Source organism: Adiantum capillus-veneris, chromosome 26, assembly GCF_014529385.1.
Source record: "Adiantum capillus-veneris isolate H3 chromosome 26, ASM1452938v2, whole genome shotgun sequence".
Taxonomy (NCBI): Eukaryota; Viridiplantae; Streptophyta; class Polypodiopsida; order Polypodiales; family Pteridaceae; genus Adiantum; species Adiantum capillus-veneris.
In genome coordinates this window covers 1265937-1286389 of record NC_140956.1, presented here as the reverse complement: position 1 = coordinate 1286389, position 20453 = coordinate 1265937, and the positions used below count along the sequence as shown (strand labels likewise).

At 41.9% G+C, this 20453-nt stretch overlaps 1 protein-coding gene and 1 pseudogene across 2 annotated transcripts; one reads left to right on the top strand and one right to left on the bottom strand.

Annotated features, from left to right (window-relative positions):
• Positions 1-1170: 1170 nt before the first annotated feature.
• Positions 1171-5265, top strand: LOC147422878 (pentatricopeptide repeat-containing protein At4g13650-like). 2 transcript variants are annotated; one of them, XM_086501007.1, is made up of 2 exons: positions 1171-1739; positions 1817-5265. In XM_086501007.1, the coding sequence occupies exons 1-2, from the start codon at positions 1369-1371 to the stop codon at positions 4812-4814; spliced, it is 3369 nt and encodes a 1122-aa protein (XP_086357133.1). In that variant the 5' UTR covers positions 1171-1368; the 3' UTR covers positions 4815-5265. The 2 variants fall into 2 exon arrangements, with proteins under 2 accessions (XP_086357133.1, XP_086357134.1); XM_086501008.1 differs by having other exon boundaries at positions 1604-1739; positions 1855-5265.
• A 3586-nt stretch (positions 5266-8851) lies between these two features.
• Positions 8852-9494, bottom strand: LOC147422877 (S-adenosylmethionine synthase 2-like; annotated as a pseudogene).
• Between the last annotated feature and the right edge of the window lie 10959 nt (positions 9495-20453).

The window sequence follows — 20453 nt, the reverse complement described above, 5'->3', positions numbered from 1 at the left end:
AATGAGCTTACAAATTGAGGCATTTGTGTCTAAAAATGATGATCAAAAGAGCCCACATCACCATCCTCTATTGAGAGAGAGTTGCAAAATTTTTTTCTTTAGAGATGTTTGCGAGGTTAATGAAGTGTACTTTGGGAATTTTGGTGAAACTGAAGGGTATTTTGGGAAATTTTGATCAAATATGAGGGTTACATTGGGTGATTTTTGTACTTCTGGCTCAACTTCACTTTTATTCAACCATTAACCAAATTCCTCCCGTTTCCAAACTCTTCACTTTGCAAATTCCCATTTTGATCACCCCGATCAAGCAAAAATTATCTCAGCTCACAAGACTCGAACACTGGGAGGTTGAACTGAATTGAAGCACATGTGCTAACCATTAGGAAAAAAAAAAACAACATCAGTTCCCACACTTTTATTACAAAAAAAACAAACCACATCTCTTCGCCTATGCTGCAGGCATGCCGCGGTTCACATATATTGCTCAGTATCGTGCGCGCCCAACGTCGCGTGTCTGCCTTTTGTGCTCCTCGCACTTGCGACCTGCCTAGGCTAGCCCAACATTTGCAACTTGCCGCGTGCGTATCTTTTGTGGTTTGGCCTTATAATCTTTTTCCAGAATGTGTACAACCTACTTGGTAAATTTTCCAATTTGTTTACTCCCTCATGATATTTTAGAAAATTCATTTCAATATCGACTCATATTCACTAATTCAAGGCAAATGCAACTAGCAAAGCACTCTTGTTTACTTTAAATCAACTAGGGGCCCTTCTAGTTCTTTTGACGAGAATAAAGAGAATAGAGGGGATGAGCTCTTCTCTCTCTCTCTCTCTCTCTCTCTCTCTCTCCCTCTCCCCCCCCCCATTAGAGAGAGATCAAGCCCCCTCATACACATGTATGCGCATCCCCATGGGCAGTCTATTTTAGTTTGTAGCATGGTTCCTTTTGCCCCCTCATCCCTCATACACATGTACACACACCCCCACGGGTAGTCTATTTAATTTTCTGGCATGTTCTCTTTTGATCCGTTTACCGGGAGTAACACACACATACAACGTTTTATTTCATAGGCCAACTGTATAAGGTACACACACACACAAACACACATCACACACATAAGTGGTGTCTTCCTTGGTGGGAACAGAGGGTTGTCCCAAAATGGATGGAGCGTTGGCCAATCTATCTCCCAAGGCTGGGTGTAAAGGGGGCGGGAAGTGCAGCTGTTACTGCCATACGCTTCGTCTGAAATGCGGAGGAAGGGGTTTTCTTTCATGCGGTGGGGCAGTAGGCCGACAGCGAGGGTGCGTGAACGTTAGGATTTTTCTCCTCTTCGATCAGGCGTTGCAACTATTTGTGCGTTTCCGAAGATGGTGAGGACTTTTGCTATAGCTGCAGTGAAGCGGGCAAAGGCGGTTCCTGCTTGTTTGGTTACTAGACGCATAGCTTTTTCTACCGAGCTCCCTCAGCTTCAACAAAGCTCTTCTGTTGTCGCTCCACGAGGTGGATGCGGTGTCCAGCGGCCTCTTGCCTTCTATCCCACAGGTCTTCATCGCCTGGGTCCTTCTTGCAAATATTCGACTGAAAGTCTGGTTGCGCCCACAGAAAATGTGGTGGCCACTGATGAAGCTGTAACCAAGGAGGCTCTACCAGAAGCTTCCCGAGAAGATGCAACCTCTAATGATGTTGCTACTAGGGGTCAAGTTGAAATTGAACCTCCTGTAGTTGAGTCAAAATTCAGGTTTGTTTGTTGATGCATAACATTCAAAACTTAATGACTGCGACTGCTGCCCTCTAATATGAGTATCTTTTTCACAGCTTTGTGCCAACAGAAAATCATAAGATTGGATATGCAGGTGTTTTTGGCAACTTCAGGTTGCTAGTGGAGGAGGAGCGATGGGAGGAAGCAAAGGCTGCCCAGGATGACATGCATGAGAAGGGGATGCGGGTAAATGCCAATATCTGGCAGCTTGTCATTCAGCATTGTATTGCCAATAAGGGGCTTGAATCGGCCAGGGGCATATGGCGTCTTGTCCAAGATTCAAAGTTCCAGGGCAATGCATTTGTAGGCACCCACCTTATTCGGATGTTCAATATGGTGGGAAGTGTGGAGGATGCAAATGATGTTTTTGCTAAATTAACTAGGCCAAATGTTTACACCTGGAATGCTGTGATTGCTGCCAATGCAAGGCATGGGCAGGGTGATTTAGCTCTGAAGTTGTACTACAGGATGTTGGATGTTCATGGAGAGCCTGATGATTTTGTCTTTGTAAGTGCGCTGGAAGCCTGCAGAGCCACAGGCTCCTTGGAGGAAGCCAAGGTGATCCATCACCACATTACACGAACAGAGTACGAGACTGAGCTCATGGTGACCACAGCCTTGCTCGAGACTTATAAGACTGTTGGAAGTTTGGATGATGTGCGACGCGAGTTTGAGACATCACCCAAGCGTGATTCAATAACTTGGAGTGCTGCCATAGCTGCTTATGCTCAACGAGGGCATGCAATTGAGGCATTGAGACTTTATCAAGAAATGGTACAAGCAAATGTGAAACCGAACAATATTGCTTTTATGGGTGTCCTGAAGGCTTGTGCAAATGTTGGAGCTTTAGATCAGGGAAAAATTATTCATGGACATATTAAGAAGTGCAGATTGGAGACTGAGCCGCTCATCGAAAGTAATATCATTGACATGTATGCTCACTGTAGAAGCTTGATTGATGCAGTTGAGGTGTATCAGAGATCTCTGAAGCGGGAGATGGTTGTTTGGAATTCTATGATATCTGGTTATGCTATGTATGGGAACCTACATGATGCAGTCAAGGTATTTGAGGAGAACATTAACAAAGTTAGCGAAATGAATGCGGCCACTTATATCGGTCTTCAGCAAGCATGCACAAATCAAGTTGCACTGGAACAGGGCAGGTCATTTCAAAAGACTAGTGATTACTGGGACCAGGTTGATAAGCCAGAGGTAGGGGCTGCTATTATGGAGATGTATGCGAAGTGCGGTGGGGGTCTTGATGAGATTTGTGCAGTGTTCGACAAGCTGCCCAAGGACAAGGTATTATCATGGTGTGCATTGATATCTGCACATACTCATCAGGGAAACCTAGAGGGAGCCCTTAAGGTTTTCCAACAAATGCAAGCAGACGGTGTTCAGCCTGATGCTGCTGTCTATGCGAATGTTCTGAATGCCTGCTCCATGATGACAGATGCTACTCAGGGCAAGTTAATTCACGACCAGGTCAAAGAGCGTGGGCTTGAGACTGATCTGGCAGTTGCAAAAGCGCTGATTGATATGTACTCCAAGTTTAAAAGTTTCACTGAGGCACGGGCTGTTTTTGACAAAGTGTCGTCAAGTGCGGTGGGACTAAACGCAATGATGGCGGGACTTGCTGAGCATGGGCAGCCTGAGGAGGCCTTGCAGTTTTTCGAGGAGCTTCACTTGACCGGGGCTGAGCTTACAAATATTGTCTATCTTAGTGCACTGAAGGCCTGCCCTTCCTTGGAAGAAGGCAAAAGAATATATGAAGAGATTAAAGGAAAAAGTGTGGGTAGTGATCCTTATGTGTGCAGTGCTCTGATTGATATGTATGCAAAGTGTGGGTGTTTGGAGGATGCTAGCAAGGCCTTCAGCTCCTTGAAGTGGAATGTTGCAACTTGTAATGCGATGTTGCGGGCGTATGTTCAGCATGGTCGACATGAGGAAGCATTTAGACTTTTTCAGAATATGCAGTTTGAAGGTTTGTATCCGAATGAAGTGTCTGTACTTGCACTGCTGAAATTGTGCAACACTTCTGGAGGTTTTGGTGACTGCAAGAAATTACATGCTTATGTAATAGAGAGAGATCTTGAGGCATCTGCAGCTCTGGGCAGGGCGTTTATTACTAGCTATGCAAATCTGGCTGGCATAGAAGAGGCTCAGGTCCACTATGAAACACTTCCTCTTCGGGACACTCATACTTGGAATGCTTGGCTGGCGATTCTGGCTGAGAAAGATTTCAGTGCTGCTCTTAATGGGCTTGAGGATATGGTGAAAGAATTAAAGCCAGTGCATGGAACGTTCAGCAATCTCCTCAATGCCTGTAGCAGCAAGGGGCTTGTAGATGAAAGCTTGGCACTTCTGAAGTCCATGAGTGAGGTTCATTCCTTAACACCAAATGCGGAGCAATATGCATGCTTTGCAGATACCCTTGAGCGAGCTGGGCGACTGGAGGAGGGGGAACGTTTACTGGAAGGTCTTCCTCTACCTGCTAATATTGAGAGCTGGGCAGCCTTCTTACCAAGCTACAAGTCTTATTGCGCTACAGACAACTTCTTTGGCCATGAGTGTGCGTATGATTATGCGCGCATTTCGGATGTGTATTCCAATGATAATTTGAGAATTGATGCATTGAAAATGGATGCTCTTCCTAAAGCTGTAGCAGCATGGAGCAATCCAGGATCTGTTGTTGTTGAGTCTGAACCGGAAGTAGCTCTAATGCGGGGAACTGACCTCACCGAGAAGATTGAGAAGCACAAAGTTCTGTTCAAGGATGGACGTCGAACTGTCCGGCGCAATCCTCTTTCAGACAAGGCTAAAGAAAATGCTTTATGTGGGCACTGTGAAAGACTTGCAATCTCGTTTGGTATTCTCCACACAGGCCCTGGGACAACTATTCGGGTGTCCAAGAATCTGCGAGTATGTGCTGATTGTCACGCTGCCACCAAGCTTATGTCGAAGATTGAGAAGCGTGATATTATTATCAGAGATTCCTACCGCATTCATCACTTTAACAAGGTGGGTGAATGCTCTTGCAATGACTTCTATTGAGCGCCAACTCTTCAGAAGAACATGGCCGTGGTAAATACAGCTTGTCGGCCGTGGTAAATACTCCTTTGCTGCCAAGTAGGTGAGCATACCTTGTTTGATTTGGAGGATCAGGAGCGGAAACGGCACTGTATATAGCGTCGTTCAGTCCTGCACCTCAATAGGTCTACAGTTACTATGCGTCTCAAAGGAATGGCTCAGTAGGTTTAAACTATGTGATGTCCTGTGGAAGAAAGTTGTTGTCTGGTCAATATCACTAGCGTGGTAATTGTCTAAATAATGTAGTTGGAGATCTGCACAGAAAGACCAGTGCGTTTCTGCCTGTGTTTTACGCATTTGCCATCTTGAGCATGAGAATCATGATTGTCAATCATCAGAAATGTGTGTGTTTGTGTCACAGAGAGAGAGAGAGAGAGAGAGAGAGAGAGAGAGATTAAGAAAAGGAGATAAAAACCCTACAGTGGGCAATTGTGGCGCAAACTTCTAGTCTGTTTGCCAGGTCTACAGTTACTAGATGTGTCTCGAAGGGGTTGGCACAAAAGGCTTCATTCATTGATGTCTTTTGGAAGAAACGTTTTGTTGTCTGTTAGGTCATTCTTACGAGCTTGAGAATTGACTAACTAATATACTAGGTTTTGCATAAGGGGGGGACTTGGTTGCCTGCTTAGAGCAAGGCCCTTCAGAAGGGGAGGCTTGTCTGCCTTTTCGCCTTAATAAAAAGGCTTCTGCTTGTTCTTGGTATATGTGCACATGAAGCTTGAACTTTTAAAGATGAGCCATGATGTTATAGGCAACACAGAAGTTTCTTGTCACCTTCTGTAATGCTTGTTTGGAATTTCATCTTCCGACTCCCATAGTCAACTCTACAGTTTAGAAAGAAACAACTGGAGGTATGTCAGATGTTCTAAGTGTAAGGTGATACTTCTCTGCTAGAGGCAAGTTTTAGGCAGAAAACACAGCTCTCAAGTATTGAGGTCTCTATGAATGTATAATGTTGGCCTTGCAAGAGTGCATTTCAACTTTTGTTTCCTTAGATTAAGCCCCCCAAAAGAAGATATTCGAGAAGTCCACCATTGAGAAATTAATTAAACCAAGCATTGGCACTTGTGGGCTTCATTGTGTGGTGAAGGTGCTGGGTATAGACCAACATTGAGGAATATTCTGCTAAAAATTGAGCTGCTTTGTGGGTGTTCCATGAATGGTCGTCACATTAACACTATCAATGGGTGCCAAAAAATAAGATAAAAAAACGAAGCTCTAGAATTATTCGCCGATAGCCCAAGGCCTGCAGATGAGTTTTTTCGATTCAGTAGGGGCTGTGCAATGGCTATATGATCTCGACGAAGTACACAAGAGAATCATTTCGCATATTTTTGGTTTGTTGTAGTTTTCTCATCTTAGTGCAAATGACACTGCGATTACAATCAACAAAAAAAAAGTGCGAACATGCTGAAACAAGCTTTAAAAAGAACAACATGGTAAGAGCAACTATGAGCAAGCTTCCTTTTACCAAAAAAGAGGAATCGCCATAGCGAAAGTTTCTTGTAGGTGGTTGTGGGAAAGGAACAGGAGCACAACTTCTATGAAAGTGTGCATGAGAAGATTGTGAGACTGTTGAGATTGGATGAGTGTCTTATAAATCAGGGTCTTAGCTACATCCAAGATTCTCCAAATTCATATACTTCTACTTGTAGGTGGTTGTGGGAAAGGAATAGAAGCACAACTTCTATGAAATTGTGCATGAGAAGATTGTGAGACTGTTTAGATTGGATGAGTGTCTTATAAAATCGAGGTCTTAGCTACATCCATGATTTACCAAATTCATATACGTGTTTGAAAATTAAAAGGTATTTCTAATTCAAAGATTCCCTCAATAACGCCGAAAACGATGCGCTAGTCTATAACAAGCAGGAACGGCAATGGCGAAGCACATAGATTTGCAACATTATCAGTTGGACATGAGAAAGACGGAGACAACTTTGCACGCGCGCGAGAGAGAGAGAGAGAGAGAGAGAGAGAGAGAGAGAGAGAGAGAAGAAGAAGAAGAAGAAGAAGAAGAAGAAGAAGAAGATTGTTTTAACCTTGTAGAAAACTATCCCAAGAGACCTTAAAGATCTATCCGACAAGGAGAATTGAACTCAAGACCTGTTATTCAAGAGGGAAATTGCATAACCAATCTACCACACTTGGGTGATAGAAAGGTTATACCATTTTCCTCTTTTTATTAGCGCGCGTGCACACACCCCCGAGAAGAAGAGAGAGAGAGAGAGAGAGAGAGAGAGAGAGAGAGAGAGAGAGTGCAAGGACATTTTAAAGAGAATAAAATGCTAAAGGGGAATAAAGGAGAAGAGAAACACAAATATACGATGTGAAGTTGCACATCTCTTTACATGGACAAAAAGGACACTTTGTGTGTGTGTGTGTGTGTGTGTGTGTGTGTGTGTGTGAGTGAGAGAGAGAGAGAGAGAGAGAGAGAGAGAGAGAGAGAGAGAGAAAGTGCAAGGTCACTTTAAAGAGAATAAAACACTAAAGGGAAAATAAAGGAGAAGAGAAACACAAACATACAATGTGAAGTTGCACACCTCTTTATATGGGCACAGACTTTCCACCTTCATATGTCTTTTCATTTCTTAAACTCAACCTTCACTTACGCACTTAATATGTTTCAAAGACTTTATTTTTTTGAGATTGGGGAGACCTAATTGCTCTGATGAGTATTTTGCATTTGCAAAAGGCAAACTAAGTGGCTCTTTACCTTACCCGCAACTTGAGCTCCTAAACTTGCAACCTATAAGGCAAAATGCCTAGTGAATTACGCACAATGGTAACAACCATTTTGAAGCCAATTTCTACCATTTTGTTGCACTTAATTTGCCTTCTGAAGTTTCTAGTCACAACATTCATGAGCTAGTGGTATGATATTGCCAATTGATGATGCTTGGATATCACCAAACATAAATATCACACTTGTACATTTGAAAGATAGATTTATCTTAACCCAAAAAGTAGCATGCTTGATATAGACGATCTGAAGCAGTATGTCCAGTGCATTAGTATCGGACTGCCACAATGAACAAAGCACTATGTCCGGTGCATTGGTATCGGATTGTACGATGAACAAAGCATCATAATGAGAACTATGAACTCTCAGGAAGATTCAGAATGGAGCTGACTTGTTTCAATATGAAGAGGTTGTCAATCCCTTAATTAATTGAGGATTGTTCCAATGAGAACGTCAATCCCTGTGCCGCTCACATGCCTCGCTCTCATGCAAACCCGGTTCATGTCTTGCTTCTTCTCAAAGGGGCATTTTGGGATGAGTGGTAAGGATGAAAATGGACCTTCTACATATCTTGTGGGCTCTAGTGGATGTGAAATTAGGCAATGTCATGTGGGCTTCATCTCCACCATTGGATTGCCAGGGATCATTATACTAGGGTGACTGAGTAGTAAATTAGGGAGACACATCATTTGTATTTGATTGTGCTTCATAGAGACCAGTTCCTTATGGTGGTCTTTCTGTGGATGAGCCTTTAGGTTAGTAATGAACTCACTGCGGTTCTTGGCTTTTCTTTGGTTTAGGTTAGTAACGAATTCCACTGCGGTTCTTGGCTTTTCTTTGGTTTGGTTCATCGGAGGAGAATTAGCTCTTTATTATGGGCTCTGATGGTTTATTCTTTGGAATCAGAATTGTAGCAGATACACTCAGTTCTATTCACATTTCAATGCTCTTAGACTTTTATCTCCAACGACAAAGGCTTCCCTTCGGTTAGCTTGTGTCTCCACACCACTTTCAACACATGATTCATCTCACAAGGATATATTCCCAATTTTCTACCATGGGATTTGGTTCACATAATGGTACTTAACTTAGCATCGGTTTGTTGTGGAGACTTGGTTTTTATCATCTTATGCTTAACCATCCCCGATGCATTTCAAATAAATCCTAGAAGTAGTACACACCGAGATCTTGACTTTTATGCAATCTATTTATGACGGAGGTCAAGGACGTTGATCTAGAGACCATACCAGGACGGAAGTCAAAGTTCTTCTTGAGAATCAGGGATCTCCCGAATCACAAACCTTCTAGAAGGATTCAGATGGAAGATGGTCTTCTCATCTCTCAGGTATAATCACAGGCTTGATAACATGCTCCTTCAGATCAACGGCAATCTTGTCATCGGTAACTGTTTCATTGTGCTGCGTAGAGATCAAGACCGTATGAACTCTAGTGATGGGCATTGGGAACCATGTATGCAACAGTTACTTGAGTTTTGCCGTCTGGGCACAACCATGCACAAGTTCCATTCTTTCTTACCTCTGTGAGCATGGCACCTAGTTTGGTAGCCAGTACATGACTGAGAGGCATAAGCTCCTTAGTCTCATCAGTAGCATAACCAAACATATGCCCTTGATCTCCTGCACCAATCTCCTTGGGCTTCTTTGTGAAATGTCCATACACACCTTGAGCCATGTCTGGGACCCACATCATCGGATTTCCTCCGAACAATCTTCTCATAGTTAATATCTGCCTTAAATGGTGGTAATCTCCCCAATGATCATCACCATGTTAGTCTTGGTGCATGTCTCGCAAGCCACCTTGCTCTCTGGATCCTGCTCCAGGCATGCGTCCAGCACTGCATCAGACACTTGATCCCACAGCTTGTGGAGAAAAGTCGACATCTTTTACGTCAAGGGCCTGGAAGCAGCCACTAAACAACCTTGAAAGGCTGAAGCTGCTTTGCAAATTCAGTGAGGCCCTCTCTCTCTCCCCCTCCCCCCCCCTAGCTGCCCATTCAGGCTTGCTCTTGCCCCATCCGGGCTTCCCATGCTGAACTACAGGGAATTTTGTATGTTTGTGAAATTGATTTTTCACTGGTTCGACAACAAAAGAATAAGGTTTTCATTTTCTTTTTTTTTCTGTTGTGGGGCACACATACTAGCTCCTTCGATGTTTTATTCATTTTTTCAGAGATTCCTCCCAATGCTAGCCTTACTTCCCACTCCTAGCCTTCGGATTCATATCTCTCTCTGTTTAAAAGGATGGATATAAGATTCAATCATGCACGGCTTCAAAAAGCGACGCTCAATGATAGCTCTCATCCACGTGATCATATTGCACTTGGCAACCCATACATTGAAAAAATGTATGAATGTGATCTACTCCCGCAGTAGGCAGCTGAGATCCATGCTCACCAGTAGCTCCCCTGCGCACAACACTTGGCACCTCGTGGCCGTGGCTCCTCCTCGCTTTTACTGGCATATCATGGCCTTGTCTCGTCTTCTGCTATTGTATCTTATTTATATGATTTACACTCTCTTATTATTGATCATGACGCATGGTGCTATCTTTGCAGGTCTTTGCTACATCCAAACTCGAATGGGGTAGGTTTCAATGCCGGAGTACATTACAACCGTCTAGTTCCAAAACAAGCAATGGAAGAGATGATAGGTCAAAAAAAATTCAAAAACTGAAAAGGAGGCTCCTTACCTCCTTCATGAAGGAGAACCAACTGGAACCTGATGGAAGTGCAAGCAATACTTGATGAGAGTGGCATCTTGCAATCAAGATACATGGCACTCTTCAAAGCATTAGATAAAATGTCTCAAAATAAATTACAAAGAGGATCATTGCTACCAAAGTCATCAAATGTAAAGGCAACACGTTAGCATGTAAAAGGTGTTTGAAAAACTTGGATCACCATTCCATATTGAAGCAACATTCTTAGGCAAGGGGGGTAGAGAGGTTAAGTATAACGAGCATAACAATCTTTTTATTGATCTTGAAGCATTGCAAAGGTATGCAGTTCACTTCTTTGATATAAGTCGAGAGGAGTGCAATGGGGTTCTCAAGTTTGCTTTGAAGCTTGACGAGTGCGAGGTCCTGAAGAACATGAAGCTAGAGAGAGTCACCATTACCCTCATGAACAGAGCTTTGGATCCATCAATAATAAAAGAGGACCCACAATACTTCAGCGTGCAATGCGAAAACAATATTCTGACACTAGGATAATTTGGGGTATACTTAGTTTCAATCTATAATAACAAAAATATTACATGTATGGTTCTTGGTTTTACATTACTATTTTTACATACTGGTTGATAAGGAAGATTTTTAAATCCTCCATTGGGTTTTTAGTCAAACCCAGATTCCTTCACCATCAGTGAACAAAGAAAGGGAGGTGTGCTTTCAATGGAAGGATTTGGTGACTATACATTCGAATGGCACATGTGGCAGGTGACTTAAAGACTCTTAAGTGCATATACAACATAACACAAGGTGCATCTGTGGAAAATCCATGCTTATACTGAATTGCTAATGCACAATCTCTTGAGAGTGTGCAATGGAGTAGAGCTCCTAACAGACATCGTCAAGATAAATCTTTACAGCTAGTTCTTGATATTCCTCTGAGTAGAGTTCACATTTATACACCCCATGCACTCTGCAGAATAATTGAAAAGGTGGTTCATTTGTACATATGTTTTGCATGGACCTTAAAGCCAGAGAGTGAGTCCAAAAGAGTCATCAAAGTATTAGTGGGAGCTCTCTCTGACATTGGTTTGCACGGAGGCAATCTCAAAATTGAAGAGGACCATCAATCTCAAAGTCGTTACAAGGTACCTAGGAAAGCATCAATAGGTGGTGTGAAGGCCAGAAGGGTTCTTAGGTTTAGCCTCAAAGACTCTGATAGAGAGGAGAAAAGAAACTTGTTTAACAAATGGAAACAATCACACAAAGTGGTTAAAGACAATGCTGGTGGTGAGGCAATCCAAAATCACAAGGTGAATGTGTGAAAATCATTGGATAAAATCTTCCACTACATTGAGCAACATTCGTGGGACCAAATTAAGGTCACATAATTTCAAGAAGCCTTGCTGGATTTGAAGAAGGCATATATGGCAGGGTGGGGAGGACAACATATCACACATTACATGGTGAGTTAGCATGCCCCATATGCAAACCACATTTAAAACTATACTCTACTCACTCATTTTGTTTTATTCCAATATGGCACATGCTATTCAACCATGGTCCATATTTTGCCAAGATATACGGCTCATTGTCAATATGGTCTACACAAGGCATGGAAAAGACCCACTACATGGCAAGAACATGTTATTTTAAGCACACCAAACACGGGGGAGGAAAGAATAGAGCCAATAGCATGTTAGACCTCCACCAATGGACTTATAGACGACTTATTCATAGAGCAAGGAAGAAGGAGCTTCTTAAGAGCTCAAAAATTACACGTTCTTTATACCACATCCACAAAGAAAAAAAGCAAAGTGCTTGGAGAAACTCAAATGCTGGGCAATGCCACGCTATGTAGCGACAATCACGAGTCTGGAGCGGGAGAAGATGGACATGATCCTGTCGTTTTTATCCTCTTTGCTGCACCTTGTTCTTCTTCACTATGTGCCTCTTCGATATGCAAGCCCCTCAGACGAACTCTTTCCTCTATTGATGGAAACATCCTCGTGGGCATCAAGCGTCCTCTTTCCCTCAAAAATGGCCTTTTGTTGTATGGATCTAAGATCTCTGGATCTTCGACTCCTACCGCCAGAGCATGAGCTATGTAGAACATGAAATAGGGGACTCTAAGTGCTTGGCACCCATACCCGATGCCAAAGACGTGTAGAGAAAACTGTTTCTCTATTAGAATCAGCCTTTTTGCATTTAGTGGCACGGGATACCCACCACACAATCTTGTAATAGCTTTCATTGCAAATAGTGGGAACTTTGCATTGTCATCGGTACTCCTTATGGTATATTATGATCTACAAAACAATATTACAACATCCACGGGTCATAAGTGGCTCTACGTACAATAGAGTCAAGTACTTGAATTGTTTCTACAAACCTTTTTGTGATTGAAACACCCAATGTAGTGAGACAACACCGCATCCTTGCCGCGTACTCTAGTGACAATCCCTCGTCTTGAGCCTTTGGTCTTACACAAGCAACTCTGTCAACAAGGAGATTTATCTCAATATTGCATCATTGGACCATGTCCAAAACCATATGAATGTCCAAAGAAACCTACCATCTGATTCTTGTCCATTTCCAGCATGGACCTTCCCCACAAATGAATATATTTACTATTATCTACCTGGGCTATAGGTGCCACAGGGACACCCATGTTTTCCAATCCAAGTTGTCTTATAGTCAATTGAAACTGCTCCTTTGTTGGAAATTTGGCTTCTCTAGACTTTGCTTCGTTGAATGTATCTTTGATAAGTTGCCCCCTTAAAGTGAACTGTGTGTCGTGGATAGTTGTGTCAGCAAGGAGATGTTGGCCCATGCCATCATCCTCCACAAATCCCATGTCTGCCTCATAAAAATTCGTAATTGCTAGGCAGTAGTCCTCTTGTATATTCAACTCATGCATAATATCCGTGAGGAGAATGTAGTGAATGTTGTTCGCCATAGAAAATCTGGGAGCGCAATTCAGAGGCAAAGACCCATCCTCATTTGGGATTTCTTGCCTGCTTGGGCCTAGTCTACATTTGCAATGGAGAATTCCTCAGGGTCTCTATTCACATGGTTCTGGTCCCAATGTTGAGGACATAACCGGTCACGTGATGAGAGTCAGGAGCAGGCAAACTAGGCCCTTAAAAATCAGCCAAGAGGGTCAGAACCAAGCGAATAGTGAGCCTGGAGAATTCCTCAGGGTCTCTATTCGCATGGTTTTGGTCCCTTTTTTTTGAGACAAAACCGTTCATATGTGATGAGAGTCAATTCCAGGCGAACTAGGGCCTTGTGAACTAGGCTTAGTTACCAACTATGTCCAACTATGCACAAACAAAGAAAGCATTAAATGAATAACTAAGCCTCATGCATGGTCCCAACTATGCTCCTTTTTGCATGTGACCATTTCCTTGTTGGTAATACATAACCTTTGTGCGCTCACTCACTATGCCCAAACATAGCATTAAATGAAAAACCATAGCCTTGCATGGTCACTTGAGGTGTCATTATTCCAACTATGCCTTGAGCCGCACAACTATGCATGGAGAATCTCAAGCAACTGTTATGATTTGTAACTACACAAATTTTGGTGTCGCATGACCACAACACAAGTGAAACACATGCATAGGAGAGCTTTGGGGGGGGGGGGGAGAGAGAGAGAGAGAGAGAGAGAGAGAGAGAGAGAGAGAGAGAGAGAGAGAGAGAGAGAGAGAACTTGTCTCAGCAATATCCAATGGCACCAAGCTGGATGGCGATGCCAAAGGCAACAAACTCAAAGCTTTGGAGATTGTTGAGAGCAAGTTCGCAAAAAGGCAAAGGCAAGGGCGATGGCAATGTGGCAAGAAATAGACTCAAAGCTTTGGAGATCGTTTAGATCAAGATCGCAAAAAGGAGAAGGCAAGGGTGATGGTGATTCGGCAGTAACAGACTCAACGCTTTGGAGGTCGCTGAGAGCAAGATCATAAGAGGTGGCTGAGATCAAGATCACAAAAAGGCAAAGGCAATGGAAACCTGCTTTGCCTATTTGGATATGGAGATGGAGACTGCCTCGACGATCGGGTTCGTGATGCCAAATGGTAACTCAAAAAGGGCACGTGGGCTGTCCTCACAAGGATAACCAGTGTAAATGCAATGAGCAGACTTAGATTCTCATGCAGTATGGTCGACCAACCCCCATCTAGTTAGAAATGATGCTCATTAAAGAGGCACATCCTCCAAAGTTTAGAGGTAGTTTTAACGCAGTGAGAAAATAGTGAAAGGACAAACAAGGACTCTCACCTGTAGCGCTTGTCCTCCCAACCCTCTTTTGCCTCTCCACTACTCCAAAGGATCTTTTCGCATCCTCTTCTACCTCTCCACTACTCCAAAGGATCTATCCGCGTCCTCTTTTGCCTCTATAGTGCTCCCATACCTCCTTCCGCGTCCTCTTCTGACACAATTTGCTGACGCAGATCTCTACACGATGCACATGTATGCTAATATGCTTCTATGAAGTCAGTACGAAGAGAATAGAGAAGAGACTCCTGTGTTTGGTGCTCTTATATGCTTGGTACTGACCATCATCCTTGCAGTTGTGTTTGTCGCAGAGCCTCTTCTATGAAAGGGACATTCACTTATCGAATGTGGTGATGCTTGTAGAGATGGCTCATGGGAAGGCCATGCTTAGAAGGGTGACATGTGAGTCCTTGCATGCTCAAGCAAGAAGACGCCAATATGAGGGGCACAGATGCATCTTACAAGAGCTCTGAAGGATCAAAAGACACATGGAGTCGGCCATCCAATGGCTTCCATTTCAACGAGTAGTGTGAGAGATCTGTGAACATTGGGGAGTGGGCATGCAATGGGCCAATAGTGCTCTTCTATGCCTGCGGGAGATTGCAGAGGACTACCTCGTTGAGCTCTTCAGCGATGGATACATCTTGGTGGCCCATGCCCATCGTATCACAATTATGCCCAAGGATTTTGACACCCTCTGGAGGGTGCATTTCCGCTACAATGGGCTGCTTCAGCCAGTACCTATCTCCCTCTCCATCCTCGTGTGCAAGAAATAGAGCCTTCATCGGTTCAAAGCAATAGAACCACCTGATCACAGGTCGAGAGGGAGGAACCTGAGTCCCTATAGGAGGAGTCTGATTGTATCAGGGAGGAGCCCACTCACATAGAGACAAAGAAAGATCCTCAAGAAAAGCAAGAGCCAGCCTCTACTTTGCAGGTTCCATTCTCTTCTTTTCAAGTGTCGGCCTCTTCTTTGCTAGTAACAGCCAACATAGAGCAGGCACCTGTGCCAGAAGATGGCATCTTGTAGAGCAAATCAACGAAGAAAATGAAGAGGAACTGCAAGTTCTTGCAAATTCAGCTCCACTACGTGTGCACACTTTCTTGTCACTGCATACAATCAAAGGTGATTTTCTTGTTGGTATGCAAAACTATGTTGGATTTTGGATCTTATCTTAGTTCTTTTCTGTGTAGTGAACATTGGAGCCTAGTTTTATTCGACATTGAAGCAAAGGTTGTCTATTACGGAAACTCCGAGCAAAGCAGGGGATTCCATGGGCGTGTGAAGACGTAAGGCGACTCTTTGTGCATTTGCTTAAAGTGTATGTTTGTAATGCCTTACTAAAGCAAGTGAAGTGCTTATGTATGTAGTGCCGCCAGAAACTTTGTATGTTGTGTGGAGCACATTTTGCTAGAACGTGATCTAGGTGTTGTCACTCAGCACCAACGAGTCACCGTGCCCATGCATATTGACAAATATAGCTATGGCTGGCGGACATGTATAAATGCTATGCTCCTTCTCTGCCAAATTTTGGATGTGCCAAACGTAAGTACGCATTTTGTTAGAATGCTTGAATCATCGCAATGTTTGTATTAGAAGAAGAAACTTCTTTACTTACTTTCTTATTTATGACGCATCTATAGGACCTTGAATTGCATAACTACAACTCCTATGATGTACACAAGTTTTCTGCACTGGTTATTCAACACATTATAATTTTGGTGCACGGTCTCTCAAGAGAGGAAAGCGCCCGAGCTAAGGAGTTCGAGTAGGCCCGCATGGACAAAATGACGCAGCGATATCAACAGACTCAAAATGAGATTCAAAACATGCAAGATGCAATCAATCAATATTATATGGGCGTCGTTGAAGCAGAGGAGTGGGTTACACGTCAGCAGCAAGAGCGAGAACAGAGGGAAGCTTCACAAGTGCGAGATGCATGGGAAGCCATGGAGGAGGCCCACACATTCAAGCAATGAGACAGGGAAACCGAGACCAGCATCCCCCGAGGGATAAGGGGTAGCAATTGGAAGAGAGGACAGGGGAGTAGTGCTAGCAACCAGTGAGGGGAATAGTATTTATCTCCTTTTCGTAAACATTTTTAAAGGAAAAATTCAATGTGTACAGTTTTGAAACAATACAAAGTGTACAAATTTAAAACAATGTTTGATCAACACAAATGTATTTGTATTCATAATTTTCGAGTGTACATCTTGGATGGCATGGCATTAAAACTCAATGCGTTCACAATGTATGTGGCCTAGCTTTCGATGGAAGCAATCAAGTGAAGTGTATTTGAGAGGACTCTTTGCACAATGTTGTTTTCTCCTTGCGTCTTGGAATCTGAGAGAAAAGAAAGAGTTAGTATCTATATCTTAATGGATGAAAGACATGAATTTTATCTATTTAGTAAGTACCTTTCTATTGTTGAGACTGAATTCATACAATTTTGGCAGAAGTGGAAGGTCTTCATATGTAAGATCTACGCTGAGTTGTGCAAGAGTTGTACTTGACATTGCCTCCATCACAATAATTAAGCTCTCTTGAAAGTAGACCACTATTGCTAAAGGTTTCTCAGAGTTAGACTCTATATCTTGGTTGAGAGGAATAAGTTGCCCACTAAGAAGATGATATCTAAAATAGTAAAATGACACTATGAAATTTTGAGAGCTTGTACTATACTTGCAAATTATGGACTTCTTTTGCAAAATACAGATTTTGCCCTCTGAATGTTTCCTATCCCAATTATCATCTAAAAAGTCCCAACAGCTCTCAGACTTACAAATGAATATTGTTGTGGTAGTTCGTATTTGCTCATTAAAGAATAAATCTATAAAGACATCAATAGGCATAAATAGAGTGAGCCTAACAATCTTTGTAGCAATAGAATACTTGAAGGACTTCTGTATATCTTGAAACAACCTATTCCTGACGCTTTCACTAGTTTGGGAAGATGGCAAAGACCAATCTTTGCCATCAAAGGATGGAAGTGGCAAAGGAGTTACACAACCCCAGCCAGAGGATATAGTAGGCTCCGAATATGACATGTCATAAAAAATATTCCATTATGTGCAAGCTCCTTGTGCGGTCTTCCTCGATACATTTACTCACCAATAAATGCATACAAAGCATTAAAAAATCCAACTATGCTCTCGACAGGTTGTCAGCGTGTCCTGTTTGATGGATAAATATCTGCAACATACCAAACATGATATCAACCCTAAACCTTCAAAAATAATCATGCAATAAATGAGATATATGCTCAAAGTAATCTACAGTTGGGTCGATGTCGTGAAAAACTAGCAGGAGGTGTTTGCAACCTTAAGTTTCCATGTTGGAAAGCATGTTGTATGAGGACCTCTTTCACCCACTTACTTTGTGCACACACTTTAAACTCTTTAACTTGTCCCTTGAAAGCCTCCACAAAATCATTGTGTTGCCTCCTCTTCCTCGTCCTCATCTACAATAGTACCCAACTTTCGATCGTTATTCTAAATGGTATCCAAGCATGATCATTTGTAGTATAACTGTTAAAAATGCTAACAGAGTCAATGGTAGTGCTAGGCCTTCAAGAGGTAGTCATGGTGTGCACTAGAACACACAGTAGAGTTAGCGCAAATATGAAAAAGGAAAGACAATTTTGAGAGGAAATTAGAACTACTCAAAGCAATGTTTGGGCGGAACATAGATACTAGAGTCTTCAATGCAAGTTCTAAAATTTCTCGATATAGAGTTAGTACAATTTATGGCATTTATGCTTTGAAAGTGTGACATTGTATAATTTTAAGAACAAAAATTTTATTTTCTTTGTTATTTCTAAACGAATTTGGCTCCAAAATACCAATTTTCAACATAGCCTCTTCCTCATTGATCGAGTGCCAATCTCTCTTTATAGAACTAAAAGGCCCGAAAGTGAGTCCAAGTTTCTTATAATGAAAGGCTTAGAATTCATTCATTTTAATTTTGTGGTTTGACATTTTGATTCCTCCAGCTTTGATTTTTTTTTCTCTTATATAAACGTGTTTTCTTGTAGTTTCTCTAATGACCTACAAGTAAGCGAAGATGCATATGTCACATTGGTGAGGGGAAAGAGGATTGCCCAAGAGACCTCTTTACCAAGCTTGCAATCATAGTGCTAAGTGCAACAGTTCTTGAGCAATGGCAAAATAAATGGACCAAACTAAGAGTAAAGCTAAAACAATTGAAGGACTCAAATGACTCCACCACATAGTAAAGACCTCAATAGAAAGCCCCATGTACAAATTCGATGTAATGAACGTGCCTTTTGTATGGAAAAGGTTCGGTTGAAGGAAACAATGTTGCTTAAAATTTTCTTTCTAATTTCACGAGGACCCATATCTTGAAGAGAAATAGACATGAGATAAAACTATTTGGTATTTGGGCCTTGGAAAAGAGGCCACACAAGCAGAGTAAAAAATAACACCCCTTCAAGAATATGTAAGTGTAGATAGGTTGGCAAATATATCTTATTTATAAATCTAGATGTATAAGAGTTAAGACAAATATGTTGAAATTTTACCAAAAATGACATTTTATAGTGTATTTTTGGAAAATTTATCTTCCAAATTCACAAAATTTTGAAAGTTTTGGGCTAATCTTTTGACAAAGGATTTTTTTTTAAAAAAAAGCCAAAGATATTGTAGACTTTGGAGCCATTGGTTTATAAGTAGCTTTTTAATTTTTCCTTGCTCGCAAGGTGCATTAACCGAGCAACAACAAGATGATAGAGCCTTTCTTGATCATCTTATCACCTTATTGACAGAACCAAAGCTTATCACCTTATTGACCATCTAAAAAAGGCCTTCGATGATAGAGCCTTTCTTGGGCGATAAGGTAATAAGCTTTGGTTTGCAGCAAAGTCATTGCTTATTCTATTCTATACATTACATAAGTTAATGACTAGTATAAACATAACTTCTACAATGAAAAAAATGTTAACACATTACAACAAGAGATGACCACCAAGTCTTAAACTTATGCAACCAAATACTTATAAAGGCTAGTCATTTTCATAATTCATGTTCTAAAACTTGAGTTGAGGTTCCGAGGAAGTTTTTTGAGGGAGATTTTTTCAAGTTTTTGCTCAATTGAGCAATTCCAAACAAAAGCTCACACTGATTTGGAACTAGCTTTTATTCTCTCTCTCTCTCTCTCTCTCTCTCTCTCTCCCCCCCCCCCCCCCCCCCCCTCCTCTCTATAAAAAAATAAAATATATATACATGTGTGTGTGTATGTGTTTGTGTGTGTGTTTGTATATTCCTCTCTCTCTCTCTCTCTCTCTCTCTCAAGGAAATACCATCTTCTATGGGCTCATTCATATATGTGCAATTTTTCAAAGTACAATTTGAGATACCAATTCAAGATTACCTGCTATAGAAGTATAAAATTAAACCTTCACCTCTACTCACCTAGTCTAAAATCTAGCCAAAAACTTGACAAGAGCTGAGACTTTCTCAATAAGAATAAAAAACACCAGGAGCATGAAGCTTTCACTCTTCAAGCATGGAAAACTTTACTGGGAGTGCATGCTCTCAACCACGGTCTTTTATCGAGTTTGCAAGTAAGCCTCTTCACACCCTGCATAAATTGTCCCTACTTCAATTGGATTGAGTCTCTCGTACCCTCCTTACTTGCCTCATCTCTTCTAATGTTGGAACATGACAATGCATTCACCTCTATGTTTCCATTTTCTGCTAGATTAACTATATCTTTTAGCTTGTCGATGGCGTCACTCATGAGCGGCCGCAATCTTGCTAATTTGTTCAAGCATTGAAGTGCTAATGCAACAATTCTCTCTGCTTGTATAAAAGAAAGACTCCCTTCTAGCTTTGGATCAACAAAGCTTTCAATCTTCCTTTGTCCTTAGGACAAGGCT

Excerpts from the sequence above, each read along its gene's own strand:
- LOC147422878 (XM_086501007.1), top strand. The coding sequence starts at position 1,369 with ATGGTGAGGACTTTTGCTATAGCTGCAGTGAAGCGGGCAAAGGCGGTT. Across the intron at positions 1,740-1,816 it reads GTAGTTGAGTCAAAATTCAG|CTTTGTGCCAACAGAAAATC; the intron begins GTTTGTTTGTTG and ends TCTTTTTCACAG.